Genomic DNA, 21,195 nt, shown 5'->3' on the forward strand with positions numbered 1-21,195 from the left:
GGAAAACCGGAGCACCGAGACAAAAACGCTCGGAGCAAGGAGAGAACCCGCAACAAACTAAGCCTACATAAATTATGGCACAAGGACGGAATTAAAGAATCTAAGGAAAAGCTACTGTAAAGGGTTAATTAAACTGAATGGTTTTAAACAGTGAAGTAATGGCTTTGGCTCTGGAAATGATGAATGTCAGCCACATTCTTGTTTTGTGTTTTTGCACACTAAGGAAGAGAAGCTGGAACTCAACAAGTTGTTGGAGCGTGTTCCAATTCCTGTCAAAGAGAGTATTGAAGAACCAAGTGCAAAGGTAAACTCTCATATTGGCTAGTCGCTCAAGCATTTGCAGGTGTATGAGTTTGACGGAGGTTTTGCAACTGAAATTTAACGTGAATTCGCACGTTTGGCACTGAAGGTTTCATGAAGTGCATAGCTTTTAGAATTACCTACAATCTTATTTTGTTCCAAATGTCTTACAACTGTCTTCTCTGGTGAGCAAGTTAACGACTTAGCTATTTATTAACATGAAGTTGGTAAAGGTACATTAATGGCTGTAGCCAATTTGGAAAGCTGGCGTTCAGAGCATTATATCAAAATGCACTTTGAAGTAACAATTCCATGCCCTGCTTTGTAAGGTTATCAATACAATCGTGAATTTTGTCTAGACTAACAAACAATAACAAAACTTTATTCAGTAAGTATGGTTAGGTAATCGGACGGTATACATAGGACGGTATATCGTGAATTAAGTATTGTGGGAACCCAAAGTGTCAAATTCCTGGATGCTTCTCTATGGTGCACAGGGTCGAGTCTTTGGAACAGTCACGTTCAGATAGTGAATTGTTGGCAGATGAGAATTAAACTCTCACTGCTTTTAAGTTATCTGACAACATACCTACATGTAGTCTACGCAAGGCTCGATCGAGCAGCCATGCGTTGGGTGTTGATTAACAGATTCACCAGGCCCTACTGGAACCATTAATGTTCTTTTTTTATGTTAGGTTAATGTGTTACTCCAAGCCTACATTTCTCATTTGAAGCTGGAAGGCTTTGCTTTGATGTCTGATATGGTGTACGTCACACAGGTGAGTCATTAATGATAATTTCACTAATAAATGATAATTTATTCATGTTTCTGTTAACGTAAAGGATATAGAGTTGTGGGAGTAGAGAAAGGATACTCCAAGCTTTATCATTCTTTACCAAACTCCTATCCAAAGGAGAGACAGTGCCAAGACTGCTTTGTTTCCAGTCTAAGCGATTAATTTGTTTGTTACTCCGCGGTGAACCATTGATAATTAGCCTTACGCCTTGAACCGGAAGGACTCAGTTATGGGTGGGTAATTCCACTGTCCGTTTTCAGTTTTCCTGTGCATGACCATAAAAAGCAAAAAAAGATTTGCTAAAGTTCTAACCTCCTTGCTCTCTTCACAGTCTTCTGGTCGACTGATGAGAGCCATCTTTGAGATTGTGTTGAACCGTGGTTGGGCGCAACTGGCTGACAAGAGTTTGAACCTGTGCAAAATGATCGACAAGAGAATGTAAGTGAATGGTGTTGCGCGACTGTTGTATGTTGCGGTGATCGGAATTTCCGCTATAGAGAAACGAAAGCGTTGCGTGGTTTCGCTTTTTAAAATATACTGATGACTTTGTTCATGTGCACAGTTTGAAGTCCCCCGGTGACGTAGTCCAGAGATATTGCCTTGTAATGTATCTTACTGTTGCAGTTGAAAAGATTGCTTTGATGCGAAGTTCAATTCACGGTTTATCGAGGTTTAACAATGTTTTATAATTTAACGTCACATTTTGGCTAAGCTGACACCCAGCAAAATTGAAGACGTGCATTTCAACTGGTAGTTTGAGATCATGCGCTACATGTACTTTGCTTAGTTTTAGCTATATTAAAATAATATTCAAGTGAAAAATTTCACTAACAATGTTTTGAAATTCAAGGTGGCTTTCAATGAGTCCATTACGGCAGTTCAAAAAAATTCCTATGGAAGTCATCAAGAGAATCGAGAAGAAAGAATTCCCTTGGGAGCGCTACTATGACCTGGGACCCACCGAAATTGGGGAGCTGGTGCACATGCCCAAAATGGGGAAAACGCTGTACAAGTTTGTACATCAGTTGCCAAAGATGGAACTAGCGACGCACATTCAGCCAATTACGAGGTAGAGTGCAGTGTAAAAGAAGTTCTTTTTGTGAGGGTCAAATGTATTTACCACTGTTGTGGTAATTACGGACACTGTAAATAAAATTAATAACCAAATATTGCAAATAGAACATAAACTATTAAGAATCCCAGCTGGTGGGAGGCTGACCGGTTGGTCGTTACACAACGCGGAACTACATGAACCGCGAACAAATCCAGATACTTGAAAGACGGAGGATTTCAGGGACCTCCCGATTTCAAATCCAGCACCCTAAACCACTCGGCCACGCTGCCTCCCTTAAGGTCCATGATTGAGGATGTTGAAGAAGTTTGAGTCAAGTGTTGATCTAGCTGTATGGAAATTATATATTTTTATTACAAATCTGCAAGTGTAGGTCACCAGTAGCTGTCTGTGCTCTTCTGAATTACGTGAATCGTGTATATCTTTTCAGATCCACATTAAGCGTGGAACTTGTGATCACCCCTGACTTTCAGTGGGACGAGAAGATTCATGGAAACTCAGAGGCAATGTGGATTTTTGTGGAAGATGTTGACAGTGAAATCATCTTGCATCATGAGTACTTTTTGCTGAAGAGCAAGTTTGCCTCCGATGAACATACACTGAAGTTCTTTGTGCCTGTATTCGAGCCGCTGCCTCCTCAGTATTTCATCAGGATTGTGTCAGATAAGTGGCTTGGTGAGTGACTTCAACGTACAAATTCTCATTACTAAACTCCTTATACTTCTTATAGAACTAGTGAGAAGAATTGGGTCACTGATATGGACCATGCTTACCTTTTGAGACAATTTTCCTCTGATGGCTAATTAATGGCGAGGTTTATGAGATTCTTTATTCGGGATTTATGCCAGAGAGCTACGTCACGGTTTGCGCATCTTTAAAAGTTTATCCTAAATTTTTCAAGTTCCTCGTTTGTAATCCGTGTCAATCTTCTCCATCCTTAACCATCCTTGTACTGTAATCTTTTTGTTTTTTTCTTTTATCTCAGTAAACTATTACCAAACACGTACTGTAATTATGATAAAGTAATCGTTCTTTGTGCTAGAGTACAGCACAGTTGACTTTCCTTGTTTTTCCAGGTTCTGAAACTCAGTTGCCAGTTTCCTTTCGTCATTTGATCCTGCCAGAAAAGAATCCTCCTCCCACTGAACTGCTTGATCTTCAACCTTTGCCGGTGTCTGCTCTCAGAAATCCAGCTTTTGAGAGTTTGTACAAAGACAAGTTCCCGTACTTTAACCCCATACAGACTCAAGGTGAGCGGAAATAGCAGGACTCTACTACTTGCGTTTCGTATACCTAGACTTGAACGCGCTCTGTGTAGTGGTGTGGTTTATTAGTTGATTTAAACCAGCAGATTATTGATGCAACCAGTGATTTAAAACATACTTTTCATCCTGAATTCAACCATGTTGATATTAGGACGGCATGAGGTTGCACATTTATTGATTATGGTTACTTATTTACTAACAGATTTGCCAGATGGCAGGTACATTGTAGAAAGACAAAAGCACTTAGTCCCCTAAAAGGCCAAGTTACTAACCCAACAAGTCGCCCTGTTTCCCCCATATCAAACAGGTCGTACGTAAGGGGGAATAACAAATTTATTAATTACACCAATCAAGGGTAAGAATAAGACAGTTTTGAACTTCAAGAGCGCACTGCTCTATCATGATTGTTTTCCGTAGCTTTGCTTTCTTCTTGCACTGTTGAAGAACCAAGGAAAAGAAAGGGAGGGACTTAGTGCAGTTTTAATCCTACGCAATATTGTGTAAATTAAGTAAATATTTTGATAGCTAAGAGTGCAATTCAGCAAACGATTCAAATTGCTAGCCAACATTTTTGCCTGTAATCGACATTCATTCTTTTCCTCCTCTAGTTTTTAACACCATGTACAACTCAGATGAAAATGTTCTTATCGGCGCTCCCACTGGTAGTGGAAAGACCATCTGTGCCGAGTTTGCTGTGCTGCGGCTTCTTCAGCAATTACCAGAGTGCAGATGTGTATTCGTCACACCACTGCAGTCTCTGGCCGATCAGGTAAGGACTGTTCAACTGATCGTTGGAACTGGACGAGTCTTCCCCTTAGCTCTGCGTTTTTGTGAGCTCTGTAACCGGTACAATGATATATGCAACACTCTTTTATCAAGTAGAGGAAACACGCTGTTTTTCTTCAACCAATAAATCGATCACTACGTGGCTGATGTGCGTTTTCTTGCACTTTACACCCGCGTTTTCCAGCGCTTTACACTCGCATTTTCCCGCGCTTTGCACCCGCGTTTTCCCCCGCTTTGCAATCGCTGCATTTTTTTCTTCACGTGCTGATTGGTTCATTAGACTATTTTCATTTGTTTTGATTGGCTGGGTGCGATTACTTTGTCTTTGGCCTAGTATCAGTCATCATAAAGATATGGGTGTGTATAAATGTATGCAACCAGTGATTTAAAATATAATTGTCATCCTGAATTCAACTCTGTTGATATTAGGACGGGATGAGGTTGCACATGTTCTAGTATAGAGTGGATTTCTAAAAAAAAAAATGTTCAGATTAGATGTTGGGTAGATCGCGTAGAACATGTTTTTGTCAGAGCTACAATGCATTGACAAAGGGCAAAGGGCCTGGGATCGCCCTGCGTACAGGACCATAGAGGGGGAGGATATTTATAATTGCTGGCGTTTAGACGTCGTCTGTTTGTTTTCCTTCAGGTGTATGCTGACTGGCAGAGTAAATTTGCACTTCAGCTCGGCAAGAACGTGGTCAAGTTGACGGGAGAAACTAGCGCTGATCTCAAACTGCTCGCCAAGGTTTGGAACAAAATTATGCATCTCGGTAAAACACTGTCGTGGTGTTAGCTAACGAGTACACTGTATGGTGAAAACTCAGCTGAACGTCTACAACGAGCGGGGCACAAAGCTTGGTCTTTCCGTTACGACGTACTTGAAGGAGTCCATGACTGTACTTGCCCTGAAAGATCCAGCCCAACCGCTTCACGTTTGATGATTTTAATCCTTCCTAATCTTCCCAAGTATTAACCATCCTTGTTCTGGTTTGGTTTATATAACTGTTATATACATGTAACGTGTCCTTTGCCGATTTGAGGTAATTTTGTATGCATGTATAACAAAATATGAAGATAAGTCCTTCGAACCCTAGCCCTTAACGTTTTGCAACGACCCTCTGTATTTTGGAATGCTCGTTTATATTAGCCTTGATGTGCAAGATTTAGGTTTCTGCACAAAAGTGCCACATTTGGACGACATTGCATTTTTTTTTCAACTTGGTGTTTTTACTTTCTAGGGTAACGTGATCGTTAGCACGCCAGAACAGTGGGATGTGTTATCACGTCGATGGAAACAGAGAAAGAATGTACAGAACGTTCATTTGTTCATCTTGGATGAAGCTCATTTGATCGGTGGAGAATCGGGGGTAAGAAAAGACCATGCTAGTGTACAATGACTTATCTATTGCTGTTTAACAAGAAGGGGATTTACCTGTTGCTTTGTTCGTTTTATTGAAGAAATTACCTTGTTTTACCCGAACAAACTTCGAAGAAAAGAAACCTTAGTTTCAGGCGAACAAGCATACATATATCTTCTCCATCCTTAACCATCCTTGTTCCTTTAAGGTTTATTATTATCTCTCTGGTTATTTTTCTATCTTTATAAACTAGTTTTTTGCAGGTTTCCTTCAATTTAAAGGCAATTTTGTACCTGGCTAAAGTAACTCAAAATAACGTGATATGAGTGTGATTTATTTAACTATGCCTTAGTTAGTGCCTTTATACACTGACTACACTTGTTGCGTATATAACAGTTTTTCTTCGTTTGTGATTTAGCCCGTCATGGAAGTGATCTGTTCTCGTATGAGATACATCTCGTCACAAATTGAGCGTAACATCAGGATTGTGGCGCTTAGTTCATCTCTGGCAAATGCTAAGGTTTGTGAATACGTTAATAGAGAGGTTAAAAATGACAGTAAAGGAAAATGGCGAACACTGCAAAAATTGAACATTTTTCGTCTGCCTGTAGCAGTACAAGTGAGAATATTATTTTTTTGTAATGCTGTAAGTAGGAGATTTTTTCTAATTTTTGTATTGAATTAAGTGAAGGATTAGAAGGAAAAATCAGAAAAATGTTTTGTCGTTTACCATAGTACGCCATTCTTAAACACTGCAGTTCTTTTATACACACTTTAGATATCATCTGCGTACTGTTGTCGTAATTAATAGAGAATTGATATATTGAGATTAGTATATTGATAAGTGTGCATGTTGTCTCCTTACAGGATGTTTCTCAGTGGCTTGGTGTTGGTCCAACTGGCTTGTTCAATTTTCATCCTAATGTAAGACCTGTGCCGCTTGAACTCCACATACAGGTAAGTACAGCACTGCGAACTCGGCAAATTGCCGAAGCCCCGTCCACATTACGCCGGAGGAATTTGAAAAAGCAACAATCACCGGTCATTGTGTATTTGTGGTTGAAAAAAACTTGGGCAGGGAAATCGTATTATTATCTTCAAGTCATCGTTTTCAATATATTTTCTGTCCGCGCGAAAACGAAAAGCCGGCGTTCTCAAATTCCTCCGGTTTGAAGAGCGTTTTCGGAAAGCTCCGTTTTTCGTAACGGACTAGTCTGGACGGTAGGCCTAACCGTAGAAATAAAGCTGCGTTATCAAATTCCTCCGGCTTAGGGTGGATGGGCCGTAGTTACTAACTGTTGTTTAGGGGGACGAGTCGTGAACCTTGGTAAATTATTAACGTATATTTGTCATCGGTATTCTTGTTTTTCTCAGGGTTTTAACATCACTCACACGGCATCACGGTTGATAGCCATGACAAAACCTACCTACCAATCCATCGTGAAACATTCTCCTAAGAAACCAGTTATCGTTTTTGTGCCCTCAAGGAGACAGACCAAGCTGACAGCTTTGGATCTGTTGACTTTCTCTGGCGCTGAAAACGATGCACAGCGGTAAGGGTTTGAAACTTTGGTAAAAAAGATTGTTTTGTTACTTTTATTAACTCGGAGGAGTCTGTTGTCTGTTGTCTGTAGCGCGCGTGTATATGCAACAGCCTTACACATATTGAACAATTACAACTTTTTTGCCAGAGTTTTGACAGCCTGTTAACATATTTTCCTTTTTGTAGGTTCTTGCACTGTACTGAGGAAGATCTTCAACCGTTTGTCAAGCGTTTGAACGACAAGGCAAGTGGCTGAAGAACACTTCTGTCACATTGTGCGCTTTTTGTTCTACCAAAAATTCCTGAACCTTCGAAACGGGGGTAAAGGGTACGGAAATTTCCTTTGAAAGTTTCCAGGAAATTGTTAAATCATTCAACCGAAAATTCCGGGCGTAAAATCAAATCGAACGGACATTCCCGGTCAGAGATGTTTTGAAAATTTGGATTTAACTCGTGAGGTTGTCCTCTTTCCGAGAAATTCACCCCTGGAAATTTCTGGAAATGCAAACCAGAATTTTTGGTCGAAAGGAAAGCGCCCATTGTACAAGTAACTGTTTAGTGCGTGTGAGTTGCCTGAGGGTTTATCCGACTTGTTTGATTGACATCATGTTACAATTTTGTAAAGTTATTAAAAGAGGAAAAAAAAATTGTTTGCTCCATGGATGGGAAGTAGTGAGTTTGGGACAAATTTGCATCAGTCTAAGTGCGTGTGTTTTCCGCACCTTACCTTTTTTTTTTTTCAGAAAACTGAAAACAAAAGAAGAGAAATTGCTCAATGTAACGTAATACTTTATTAGAAAGGTATTGTTTTTTTCCTCAGACGTTGAAAGAGACAGTGGGTTACGGTGTGGCTTATTTACACGAGGGTTTGTCTGAGGCTGAGACCAAGATTGTGGAGCAACTGTTCAACTCGGGCGCCATACAGGTAATTGATACAGTCATTCAGGAATTTGATGTTATTCCTGAATCTGACTCAAAATCATGTCACGATGAAGCGTGCTCAATTGCTAGGTATTGTTCGTGAAACTATCTCTATGCTCCTCGTGATTTGCGAATCATTTGTATCGTTAACTTCTCCGCGTCAAAAAGGATGACGCTTTTCAAATGTTGAATATTTCCTCACCCATTGTGGTCTTGGACAAGCCAGTATCTTTTTTCATGGCATGTCAAAATGAATTATCTGCAGTTACAGTCCAGTTCTATGTTGCTCTGCACGCGTACAACTTTCCGTGACTGAATTTCGTTGTATTTGTGACAGGTGGTGGTTGTGTCACGCAATCTCGCATGGGCGGTTAACATGAGTGCACATCTGGTGATCATAATGGACACACAGTTCTACGAAGGAAAAATCCATGCGTAAGTCACACACCAAGTTTAATGAACGAGGATAAGAGAGAGAGGGCAATATTTCTTTCTGTGTTATTTTTGAAGGATCTCTGCTGAGCAAGACGTGACTACGATTGCGTCTTGCCCGACTAGACTGGGCACTCAGTGTTATCGGAGGTGCTAAGCAACCGAGTATGACGTATCTTGATAGCGTCATGGTGATGTAAAATAACACGAAGCCACTTGCTTTCAGTGATAAACATCGGAAACTCTAAAAGGCTGAAAACGGTAGATTTTCTCAACTGTTGACAGTGGCTCCAGGAACGCTTTTGGCGTCACCATGTTATTTCTGCCACGAATTTTGAGACGGTGAGATGCAGGGTTAATGTAGGCGAGCTCATTCTCTTTTGAATTTTTTTTCTTTGTAGCTATGTGGATTACCCCATCACAGACGTCTTACAGATGATTGGCAGAGCCAACAGACCATTGTTAGATGACTCGGGCAAAGCTGTCATTCTTTGTCAAGCATCGAAGAAAGAATACTTCAAGAAATTCCTTTACGAACCTCTGCCTGTCGAGGTAAGTACACTTTCGTGAAACAATAGATTTGTAAATTAGGGCACTTAGACTTCTACTTAACCGTACTGAGGCCCAGAGATTACTTGTTCAAGAATAGTCGAGGCAAGTGCATACGTAAAAAATCTCCATTTACACTATTCATATAGGACAGTTTTACTTTGACCTGCATGCTTGAACTTCGTTTCCCTGTTTCAAAATGTGTTGAAGGTTGTGTCGTGGCCCTGTTGTCCAGTGAAGGTTAACGTACTTTCTCCTCACGGTTTCAGTCTCATTTGGATCACTGCCTTCACGATCATTTTAATGCTGAAGTGGTGACGAAGACGATCGAAAACAAGCAAGATGCAGTGGATTACTTAACTTGGACTTATCTGTACCGCAGAATGACACAGAACCCAAACTACTACAACTTACAAGGTAGAACGATTATCTCACGTTTTACGAATGAGTTAAGACGCTCCCGGCGTATTGCTTACAGGAGGACTGACTATTTGTGATGCAATGATTGAACGACTGTTAAAGGAGCTACGTCACACTTTGGGCGTGAAAAGTTTAGCCAAAATTTTTCAACTTGAAGTTCGTTGTTTGTAATCCGTGTCAGTCTTCTCCATCCTTAACTTTCCTTGTTCCTTAATGGTTTATTATCATCTCTTTGCTGTTTTTCTATCTTAGTAAACTACTGTCTCTAGGTTTCTTCAATTGTTTAAAGGTAATTTTGTGCGTGGCCAAGAACACTCAAAATACCATGACTGAACTCCTTTATAACTCACGTAGTTCTTTGGACTGGATAGTCACGCAGCACTTGTCAGCGTGGCCTCGGGACAGTGTTGCATTACGATGTTAGTAACACAGATGTTAATTTTTCTTTGCCCCTTTGCAGGAGTAACTCATCGACATCTATCTGATCACATGTCAGATATGGTGGAGAATACGCTAAACGACCTGGAGCAGTCCAAGGTATAATGTTGTATATTTTATCTCAACCTCTTCCGTGGTGTCTAATACCTCCACCCAGCCAACTGTAGATGCCCCCCCGTTGATGGTGCACATATTCACAAGTCTTCCTTTTAGCTTCTCTCCTGCAGGAAGTTCCTCTTGTAGATTGTCCCCCATCCGGAGACATCTCTTTTGCAGTTGCCCCTCTCCCCTCTGTGCTGTCTTGTCACCCTGAACATAAAGGGTTGAGAGGACAACGCATTCTTCAAAACACTCAGAGCAGATTGAATTTGTTTTGTTTCTCCTTCTGGCTGAACATTACATTACTATACTGCTATGTTTTTTATTGCTTATGTTTTCTGATGTTCCAGTGTTTGTCGATCGAGGAGGAGATGGATGTATCGCCGTTGAATCTCGGAATGATCGCTGCCTACTACTACATCAACTACACTACCATCGGTAAGAACCTGCTGTTTTCTTTTTTCCTCTGTGTACGTAGACAAGTTGCCACGAGCGATCTGTATGCTCATGCGACAAAAAGTCCTCTATTATCTTATTTCTTTCCGTTGATCTTGACTTAATTGATACTTCTTTGTTTCCATTGTGTAGAGCTGTTCAGCGTCTCTCTGAATGCCAAAACCAAACTACGAGGCTTGATCGAGATCATTTCATCTGCGTATGAGTACGAGAGACTTCCCATTAGGCATCACGAGGATGCTACCTTAAAACAGGTGAGCGAGGCCTGGATCTAACACTTTTTTACCTGTTGTGAAATTGATTTGTGAGAGCTACTGTAATTTGGGGGAAAAGAAGTTGAATTTTATTTGTTTACGTGGCTGTTTTCTCTGCTTGTTTTTTTCGCTTTTCGCTTGAACGTATCTGAAGGAAAGTTGTCTCGTAGTATATCCCACGAACAACTTCTCGATGTAAAACCAAGGGAGGCACAGTGATCCGGTGGTTAGTGAGCTGGACTCCGCATCGAGTGGACTGGGTTCGAGCCCTGGATGAGGTGTTGTGTTCTTGGACAATACTCTTTTCTCTGACATTTAATTTGGGCGGGGGAGTGTTGCGGTAGGGGGAATTCCGTGATGGATAAATAATCCTTCAAGGGGGAGATGCACTATTGTAGTGACGTAATGCAGAAACTCTAGTCTACTGGTTTCTGTAGTACCCAAGAAGAATAAAACACTGCAAGAGAATTCTGTTTTAACTGTGAGAGTAAAAGCGTTTGTGAGATTCGTGTGACCTGGAGATGTTCGTAGCTGCTTTAAGTCACGTTCAACAGAGTTGATATTAGTAACAGTTTTGTTTCATTTTATTGCGTAGCTTATGAACCGTGTGCCACATAAAGTGACGAATCCTAAATATAACGATCCACATGTGAAGACCAACCTGCTTATCCAAGCGCACATGTCCCGGATGCAGCTGTCGGCCGAGATGCAGTCGGACACAGAGACTATTCTGGGCAAGGTTAGTGATGGCTTGACTGGGGTTAAAGGAGCGAACGAACTTGAAGCGAGCGAACGAATGAACGAACGAGCTACTGAACCAAGGAATGAGTAAACAGATCCACGAACGAACTAACGAGCGAGCGAGCGAGCGAGCAGGAATTAGCAAGCGAGCGAAACGAGCGAACGAACTTTAACGAGCAAACGAGCGACGAACGAGGAGACGAACGAACTAACGAACGAAAAGAATCGTAGGCAGAGTGCATGGACGAGAAATCTTAATCTCCGATTTGTGTTTATTTTATTTTAGATTTGATTGCTTTACAACTAACAGTCGTACTGTTTCTAAGTTAGAAACGTCTTGAGACACTGTTGCCTCATATCGTTGATTGTTGTTGATGTTTGTCATCAGGCCATGCGTCTTGTCCAAGCCTGTGTGGATGTGTTGAGTAGCAATGGATGGCTTTCGCCTGCACTGGCCGCTATGGAGCTCGCCCAAATGGTAAGAACAATTTCCCTGGATAGTGAAACATTTTCAGACATCTGCATGTGTATATCAAGCGATTTAGGATCGAACAGTCCGTGGAAAGTTATTGAAGGACAAGCTAAGGCAATACTAAATGTTCTTACAAACACGATGGAGTTTAATTTTCTCCTCTTCAACCAAACAATGATTCAGTTGGGAATTGGATCATGTTTTTTTTATTGGAAGACAGGGGTATTCGGTATTGGTGATTTGCCCCCTATGTCAATTTGGGATTACCTCATGTAACTGGCATTGAAAATTATTATTTCTAAGTTTATTTCCAATCCTTAGGAACAGGGGAATACTTTTTGTCTTTATTTAGGTCACACAGGCCATGTGGAGCAAAGATTCCTATCTGAAACAGATTCCTCATTTCAACCCAGAAATTATCAAACGATGCGTGGACAAGGTATGTATGGTCACATACTAGAATTTTATCCTTGAACTTGAAAGTTAGAATCATCGTATACAGCACAAAAGACAGTACCTCATGATGCTCAATAGCTTTCATGTGTATTGATCTCACAATGATAGTGGTGTTTCATTCACAAATGAGGAGTTACAGCAGTCTTAGCAAAGCTGTTTTATCGTTATTACAGGGAGTGGAGTCTGTGTTTGACATCATGGACTTGGAAGATGAGGAAAGAAACAAACTACTAAGGCTGGATGACAGTCAGATGCAGGTTAGAGTGTAACATTAGTATTTACACGTACAACTAGTACCAGCCTGCTACTTTATAGCAGTCAAGAGCTTTAACAGTGTTTGTCTGTCTGACTGTGTGTCTCACTTTTTAACTGGGTGTCGGGCTGTGTCTGTCTGACTGACTGACTGTCTGTCTGTCTGTCTGTCAGTCTGTCATGCAATTCAGACATTAACTTCTTGTGTGTATGAACCTGTTTGGTTGCAGGATGTGGCCAGGTTTTGTAATCGTTATCCCAACATAGAATTGTCATTTGAGGTTCATGACAAGGACAACATCACAGCGTAAGTTAACAGCAGGTGATTTGTTTACGTGTTATTTGCAACAAGGATTGTAGCTTGATTTGTGTGGTTCAATATTTTCAGGGGCGCTCCTGTGAATGTTATTGTGGACCTTGACCGAGAAGATGAGCAACCTGGCCCGGTCCTTGCACCGTTCTTTCCTCAGAAGCGGGAGGAGGGCTGGTGGCTAGTTGTTGGCGACACGAAAAACAATGGGTAAGATTTCTTGATCCTCTTTTGCCCAAATGTTGTTGTACGTTCGTTTTTTTGCAAACCTTTTATGCTTCATAAAATTCCTCATTACTCAAAGGTGCCCTTGCAACAAATACGTTTATATACACCTTCGAGGTAGATGAAATAATTTGTTAGGCTTTGACATACGATGACGTAATTTGATGACGAACTAATGCAAAGTCTTAAGTCAAAATTTTGAAGTCAGAAGTCAGGCCAAAATTTTATGCGTTATTCTGGGCTCTGAATGGTTTAGAAAATTGGGAAACCAATATTGATATGTTAAAACGTGTTGCATATTAATCATTCTAGTGAAACGCAGTTTATTAATAAACTTCATCAAAATAACCAAAGACGATTGTTTTTTACCGTTCAGGTTGATTTCCATCAAGCGTTTAACGCTCCAACAGAAGGCCAAAGTGAAGCTGGACTTTGTAGCTCCAAGCTCGCCTGGGAACTACTCGTACACGCTGTTCTTTATGTGCGACACGTACATGGGATGCGATCAGGAATATCCGTTCAAGATTAACGTGGGAGAGGCTGTCAGTGGAGACGAGGACAGCGGAGACAGTGATGCTGAGGATTAGAGCTTAGGCTTGACAAATGACCTAAGCGATGTTTAGTATCAGGGACCCGACGATTTCCGTCGAGTTTCCGATGTGTACGTTTTTGCGTGACAACCAGAATTCGGGTGACGCAATCCATTTCCCCTGATGGTATTCATGTTTGTAAAGGTTCAAGGATGTCTACGAAAAGCAGAGTTTGGCTCTACGCTGCCACTGTACATATTTCGTCTTGCAGCTGTAACTTAAAAAGTAGAAATCGTGCCATTCCGTATACTTTGTGTTCAGCAACGAATTGTGTCAAGATACTTCGCAACTAATGTAGAATGATTGTAGGATTTCAAAACCCATCGCAAACGTTTTTGAAAGAAACGGTTACAACCCCTCCCAGCCTTCTCTTGTTGAAACACACATTACCCCACTTGACCCCAAGCAATGACGGTCAGTGCAGGCAAACCTGCAGTCAATATTCCCTTCAGTTTTTTGCTACGTCATTTATAGATCTGTTAAGTCTGCCTGTAGATTTGAAGAGTGCATAAAAATGAAAAAACCTTTTTACAGACTTCATGTGTGCATCTGAATTTATCAAAGAACAAGACGATCTAAGATCGTAAGTCGAGCTGTAGCTAGACGTGCTGCTACAAGTGTTGTTCGCAGCGGTTCTAAAAATAGCATGTGTGATATGTACATGTTAATAGATGCATGTTTCAAAGAAATCATGAAACTGACCGACAGATGAACGTGCCAAGCTACGGTAATCGTACTGAAGTTGATTTGAGTTGTGACGTCACTTATGTTCACTGTCACGTTTGGTAATTTATAATTATACAGGACTTTGCCACTGAGTAACACATAACGTAAAGCCCTATAGAACAGCATTGTTTACAAGAGCAGTTGTGTTCTCCTGTCACACTGTTCACTGGGGTTATTCCATATGTACTAATCTGCACTCCTCTGAGTTCGTCACCGAGTGAGTGTATAGTCGGGAAATACTGTACTAAGCTCTGAATGGATGGTACTTCTAATAGTACACATGTACCTGAGGGATGGCTTCTACCATATTTGTCTCATGCATGAGAATCAAATATCTTACAACTCCCATTATCAGTTTGATAGATACTAACACCAATACCTTTTATTATTAGAATAAATGAATTATTTTGCGACAAGAGCAATTCAAAAGCCCTGTCTATAAACATACTGTACTGATATCCCTCAGTTATTGAATCACAATGATTTGGATTACCATAGGGTAGCTTTCACTATAATTAAGCTGGTAATGTTTCTCAGACATAGCAATCATTGAGGTAATTCTATTTGCTTTAAATACACCTGCCCTGTACATTGTGACAGTGTTCAAAACAATATTTTTCAGTTGTTTGCTCGGCCCCACTAACCTTTGTGTTGTAAACTCTGCTTAGGATAAAGATTATTATTATTTCTTTATTATCCACCTCTATAATTTGTACCAGGTCATTACAGCGACATATTCCATTTATCTTATTTTAACTCGAAGCACTCAAACTCGTAGCAGCACGTTGTTGACCATTGTTTACCAGAATTTTCACCAAAGTACATAATATCACCTTGACTACTGTTAATATTACAAGTAACAAACATCGCATAACGAGACCTGATATTTCCTTTTCAACATCATTTTGTTGCACACACAACAATGATTCATCACTCTTTTGTTGTATACATAGCGTTGCTTTGTCCAACACAGCACATTCATATGACAACACGTTATCTGATACCAAACAAACATTCCTGCACACAACGCGCGAATGTAATGTACACACAAAAGCGACAAAACTAATGGCACTATTAGCAAAATAAAAGCTTATAATGAACTCTGTTTGAGCAAAAACATAGTAAATGTAATAATCATGAAAGGGTTCACATAAAAATGACAATTAAGTGCGTTTATCTTCACTCTGATGAAAACCACTTTTGCAGTCCAACATGGCATCTTTGTTGTCGTCTCCTAGAGTTTGATCACGACGCACCTTGTCTTTATCAGCGCCAAAAACTTCCGTAAATGTTCTTTTGTCGTCTGTTCATTGATAATTCACTGATAACCGACATATCTTTTCCTTTCGAATTCGACATCGTAAAAAGAAGGTTGAACCTTTATTACGTGTCTGCGGTATTGCACATTGCACGTGACTGAGCTTTTACAGGAAATACGAGGGTAAACCTGTTGTCGGTTTTCGCCCGACCAAGAAATATCTGCATTGATTCCAGAGATATTTAGGTTTGAAAAATATGTTAAATACGCAAAAGAGAGGACTGATGATGTCATACACGCAACCCAATATTACATCAAGTATAGACCCTATTCATAAGTGGCTGCGAAGTTCAGATTCTTTTGTATGCATTTAAATTAGCCCAACTAACCTCGTTTGAGGTTACAAATTCTTTTTAATGGCAGATTTGCGCGTTGGCGTTGACTACAACAACCAGAATTTCCTTCGTTGCTTTTTTATTTTTTAAATTTTGAATTCCCAGTGAGGTTTAAATAACAATTACCCTAATCAACATAAGAAACAGAAAAAGTGAAGGATTCTGGTAGTTGAAGTCAAATGACGCCATCGTGCAAATCGCCTATTATCAACTCAAAAAGGAGGTTAGTGGGGCTAATTTTAATACTTACAAAATAATTTTTAGCCCTTTTCACGGTTGATTTTTCTCATTTGCATTACAATGTAATCCAACGTGGATGCGAGGTAATTTCGGGCTAAAACTACACAATAGCCCGAAATTGCCTCACATACGTGCTAGATTTTATTGTAATGCAAAGGAGCAAAGGTAGCAGAAACCATTGAAACTTGGTAGGCTAATAGTTCAACAGGTAACACCCCTACGGCTATAACAAATTTTGTTCCCATGGCAACTCAATATTTTCCAGTCCCCTCCAACCTGATTAAGTGATTTTAAGTTCGAAAAACATTTAACAAGGACACGAACTCGACCTAACATTTACATGTTTGCTACATCATGCAGGTGATGCAAAATTGGCAAATATCAAAATGGAATGCCGAGGGTGGCCAGAAAAGCCTTTAATATCAGGAAGGTCTGGAACACAGTATATTGCCATGGTAACAAAACCGTTAAGCTCATATTGTGGTGCTCATCTAGCAGAAACTTACTGGAAAGAATCAAACATTTCTTATACAAATTAGCTGAGTTACCTTTCATCATATTTGACCAACAATATGTTGAGTTTATGACGTCATTACTTGGTTAATTTTCATATTTAAAAAACTTGAATATCCCTGGAATGACAAGGCATTGAGAAAAATCAACAGTATTTTTCTTCTAGAACAGACTACTTGTTTATGTTTAAAGATGGCTTAGATAGGTATAATGCGAATTTTGTCATAGTAGCACTTTAGGGGTTCGTGCCCTTTGGCGGAAAAAAATACAGTCATCTATGTAACATGTTCAACGCCACTAGCTCTTTCTAGCACAGCTACATAACTCAAATTTGGTCAATGCGCTCCTTTGTCTAATATCTTAAGCTTTCTATTCACGAATTGTTCAGAATTCGAGTTTTAAGGAAATAATTTGCCATCGGATTCCCATACAAACTAGCTACTGACCCTTGTCGCCTACCTGTCAAGATGGCTTTCAAAAACCGTGATAAGGTCTATTGCAACGATTTCAAATGGGGATAACTTTAATCCTATTGTTAGTAAACGTTTTAATCGGGAATGTGTATTTTCGTCTGAACGGACATTTGGACTGAACCTAGCAAGAAACGCTCTGGAAATTTTGAGAATGTAATCTGGAGAGCACTGCTTGGCTTGCGAGAACGGAAACTCGCCACGATTTCCTGGTACACGCTGATCTACTTCAATGGTCTTCTTACGGACTTCAAGGACGAGACAGTACTTGATTCCAGCAGTAGTTGTATTCTGTCAACTTTGTAATCGAAATTATATCGCTCAAGTTTTTGCTGACTGAACAATTCTTGCAATAGAAGAATTATTACTTTCAATGTGTCGGAACTCCAGAGTAATAATGTTTCGTTTCAATAGCAAAACTCAATGACAGAAGTTTCTGTTATTGTGCGGCTGCCATGTTGGTGCCTCACGGAAGGGCACCAACATGGCGTCTCCATACAAAGCTCTATAAATTTGGGTGAAACACTTTTCCGAATAAACGCGCGAATGGAAAACCGCATAGACCAAGATCTTGGCAAGGTTGTTTATATTTCAATCATCTATCATATCCCAGATTTTTGACGTATTAATTGAATGGCTATGATTCTTAATTTCTTTGGATTGCGAGACAGAACAAACCGGCAATTTTATACTAATGGTCCCGCGAATATTCTGGAATAGTACATCAGCTAAGTGCACAGTGAATGTTACACACGAGTTGAAATGACTAAACATTAGTTACAGCATATACATTTCACGTGTCACAATTGTCTCAGCAGTTCGGTAAAGAATTCTAAATTAGATTTACTAGTGATCAGTACTTTTACTAGACTATTCCATCATCAGTGGTACAATCACTAACTGTCAGTATTTTTACTGACGTGCTTAGGACAACATTGTAACATATCCCCTGACACTGTTAAATTCTGAAGCTAATATTGATAACGATGAGAAGCTCTCCGGTTTATTCGGTTCAGTTGCACTTGCTCTTCACAGTTGATAGATTTTGCGAAAGTCATTAAAGCGCCGTTTCAGTAGACAATTTTCCTGTAACTTGCCTGGAATTTACAAACCAAGATCATTGAACGAAAAATTTCTGTCTCACAAGGTTTTGCTGATGTAACCCTTGCACAAGGTGGAATCAATTAGTTTTCGCAACCATCACTGCGGCAAAGAAGTAATGACAACAAATTAAAAAAAAAAACGACAAAAAATTGCGAGATATGTTTGGTTTACTTTAATGCGACAGGGCTTTAACCAAGTTGTCGGTAGCATTACCATTTGCGCCGCTTAATAGCGTAAACGGGCAACCCAGCTCGATATATCCATTTCCTCTTTATCAGCGTCCATCTTTCCAAGATCAACTGATTAAATGCAACGTTTTACTCAGGGCTGGGTCTTATCAGTTGCAAAACTGAGCTGGAGGTAATCTTATATTCACAGGTCGACAATCAGTAGACTGACCATCGGCAATCATTCGAGTGGAGGCTTTAAGAAAATACCTTTCGTTGTGCCACCGCCGCGAAAAATTGAACTTACTTTTTCTGTGCAAAACGTTTTCTGTGATAGAATTGTTGCGAACATGTTCGATGGCACGTTTTCTTCGGGCTTTCATTGAAAAATTGAGTTCCCTTACCCTGGCCAAAATTAAGGGCATTATGAAATTCAAATTAGCCAGTAATTAACAGGAACCACGGGTGCCAAGTTTCATGTTTGGTCTGTGTCGCATTAACTTGGAAACTTTTCAATAACCGTCATTGCCAAAGATATTAATTAGTATTTTAAATACTTCCGCACTCCTCGATGGCTCGATTTCCAGCCGCTGATTGGAAAAAGAGCCCGCGTTCCAAAAGGCGCGATGGAAATCAAGTGTATACCTCTTGAAAATGTCAGAGGCTAACCTGTCTGGAGAAAGTCACCCATTCTCCACTGTCTGTTTTCTGTCTGTGCGTAAGAATTGAAACAATTCGGTGAAATATCATTGGTATTACAGCTTCTTTTAATCGGAAGTAGACTTTCATCGCAGGATTATTTTTCTATTGTGTATTTAATGTTTTTTCCTGACATTTGTGCCACTATCGATGTGAAATATTTAAATTACATTTAGTTTAAAAAACAGCGGTCTCATCACTTCCGCCAATTTGAATTCTGTCAAAAGTTCTCGTAGTGTGTTTTTATCTTGGCTTGTGCTTGATTCGCGGCCGGGTTAGCTGCAAGATAAAACGCGCTTCGAACTTTGACCTATTTTCAGGGTAAATCTGAAGCCGAGGGGCATTTGAAAGACTCGTACAAATTACTGCTTGAGGAGGGTACATTTAAACATTGACTTTTCATATCTTTTCTCTGACGCCGGCTTCGAAAGAACTGAGAAATAATTCAGAATCTACCCGCGCATAGAACCTTGCCGAGATTTCCACAAAATAGCAAGAGGTAAGATCTTAATTTTTGTTTCGATTCCATCCAGCATTTGCTTCGCCTCTCTGTTGAGACGACTTTATCAATACGGTATTTGCTTTTCTTATTTGCTTACTTGTCGTCGGTTGATTTTTTTTTCGCCCCTCATCTAACAAGAACAGGCGAGTTCTAATGGTTACAATATTCGCTATGTCACACGAAAAAAAAAAAAAAAAAAAAAAAAAAAAATTAGTGCAGGAAAGTATAGAATGTAATATTGATTCATAAAACTCCAATCGCTGATAAGAATCTTGAGGTTTTAAATTGATTTCAATATATTTATATTTAATCTAGTGACTACGGATGTGTCTAGGACTGTGACTGTTTGAAAGGGAAAAAGCAAATATTCTGTACCAAGTTAATAGGAAAAAAAAATCCGTCTGCCCGGCTGAAATTCCACCGAGTCAACTCAATTTCTATGAATTTTGCTGATTGCAAATAGCTTGATTAAATGCTAGTTCTAGGAGAATTTTGCTGAAGGGACGAAGCCGGATTAATAAGGACAGCGTAAGGTAAAAAAATGCCCTTGCGAGTTAATGGCGTATCCGTAACGAATGAAATAATTTAATGTAAGGGGAAATTTATGGCTCGCTGTATGTGCCGAAAAAATAACTGAAGATAGAAATGATCGAGTTGTATTTTAAACGTGGGATTCTGCTGTAAAGATATCATGTATTCGCTCCTGATTAATGTCCTTACTCTCAACATGTTCCTCCTGCTCGATAGATTTATGCGGAAGGGAGAAATTAGGTTTTGATCTCATTAGGAATTTCGTAGGGTTCTTTATATCTTACTTTGTTCAGTTATCGGTTTCTTTTTATCTTTCACACTAAAAACTCGATTTTCTCAGTTTACATATTAGGTTTTTTACATGTTTGTACAAGCGCAGTTTAGCGTTGCAAGATTAATTTTTGGGTTGAAAATTTGACAGTCTGATGTATTTCGTAATTTGACGCCAATTATTTCATGTACAAACGATTCAGATTAATTTTTGCTACCAAAATCTCATTGTCGCCTTTCAAATGGGTGATATCTGTCATAAAGTTAAATAGCAGTTCTGCAGCTAACGACAAAGGTTTAGCTAGCGCATGAAAATAACTCCGTTACGGCAGCAAAATCTGTGACATAACCAGAACGAAACCGCCCCCATCAACGCCCCCTAAGCTGAACGATATCGCGAGGTTTTTGTTGCGCTTATCAATACTTTTTTGTATTGGAAAGATCAAGGCTAGCCAGATACTTTTAAAAGAACTTTATGCTCTCTTCATGGAAGGCAAAGCAAAGAAAAACACAATAAAAATATGTATGCTTAAATACACGAAGAAATATAAGGTTATCTTTGATAAATCTTGCCAAAAATC

General features: G+C 39.8%; 1 protein-coding gene across 1 annotated transcript in view; it reads left to right on the forward strand.

Moving 5' to 3' along the window:
• The window catches only part of LOC110051093 (U5 small nuclear ribonucleoprotein 200 kDa helicase-like), a 31,003-nt gene extending 15,438 nt beyond the window's left edge, over positions 1-15,565 (forward strand). The window contains exons 20-46 of the mRNA XM_089283356.1: positions 224-304; positions 996-1,079; positions 1,429-1,535; positions 1,948-2,166; positions 2,600-2,844; positions 3,246-3,419; positions 4,043-4,203; positions 4,870-4,968; positions 5,462-5,590; positions 6,000-6,101; positions 6,449-6,538; positions 6,956-7,134; positions 7,311-7,368; positions 7,945-8,049; positions 8,383-8,480; positions 8,879-9,029; positions 9,296-9,443; positions 9,907-9,983; positions 10,334-10,421; positions 10,572-10,693; positions 11,289-11,432; positions 11,823-11,912; positions 12,259-12,345; positions 12,536-12,619; positions 12,845-12,921; positions 13,003-13,134; positions 13,526-15,565. Of these exons, the coding sequence (XP_089139482.1) occupies positions 224-304; positions 996-1,079; positions 1,429-1,535; positions 1,948-2,166; positions 2,600-2,844; positions 3,246-3,419; positions 4,043-4,203; positions 4,870-4,968; positions 5,462-5,590; positions 6,000-6,101; positions 6,449-6,538; positions 6,956-7,134; positions 7,311-7,368; positions 7,945-8,049; positions 8,383-8,480; positions 8,879-9,029; positions 9,296-9,443; positions 9,907-9,983; positions 10,334-10,421; positions 10,572-10,693; positions 11,289-11,432; positions 11,823-11,912; positions 12,259-12,345; positions 12,536-12,619; positions 12,845-12,921; positions 13,003-13,134; positions 13,526-13,736 (3,342 nt within the window). The 3' untranslated portion in view covers positions 13,737-15,565. The remainder of the gene's footprint in view (positions 1-223; positions 305-995; positions 1,080-1,428; positions 1,536-1,947; positions 2,167-2,599; positions 2,845-3,245; positions 3,420-4,042; positions 4,204-4,869; positions 4,969-5,461; positions 5,591-5,999; positions 6,102-6,448; positions 6,539-6,955; positions 7,135-7,310; positions 7,369-7,944; positions 8,050-8,382; positions 8,481-8,878; positions 9,030-9,295; positions 9,444-9,906; positions 9,984-10,333; positions 10,422-10,571; positions 10,694-11,288; positions 11,433-11,822; positions 11,913-12,258; positions 12,346-12,535; positions 12,620-12,844; positions 12,922-13,002; positions 13,135-13,525) is intronic.
• Positions 15,566-21,195: the final 5,630 nt, after the last annotated feature.

This window comes from Orbicella faveolata, unplaced genomic scaffold, assembly GCF_042242905.1.
Source record: "Orbicella faveolata isolate gen_17 unplaced genomic scaffold, um_ofav_v1 contig_1, whole genome shotgun sequence".
In the NCBI taxonomy this organism is placed as follows: Eukaryota; Metazoa; Cnidaria; class Anthozoa; order Scleractinia; family Merulinidae; genus Orbicella; species Orbicella faveolata.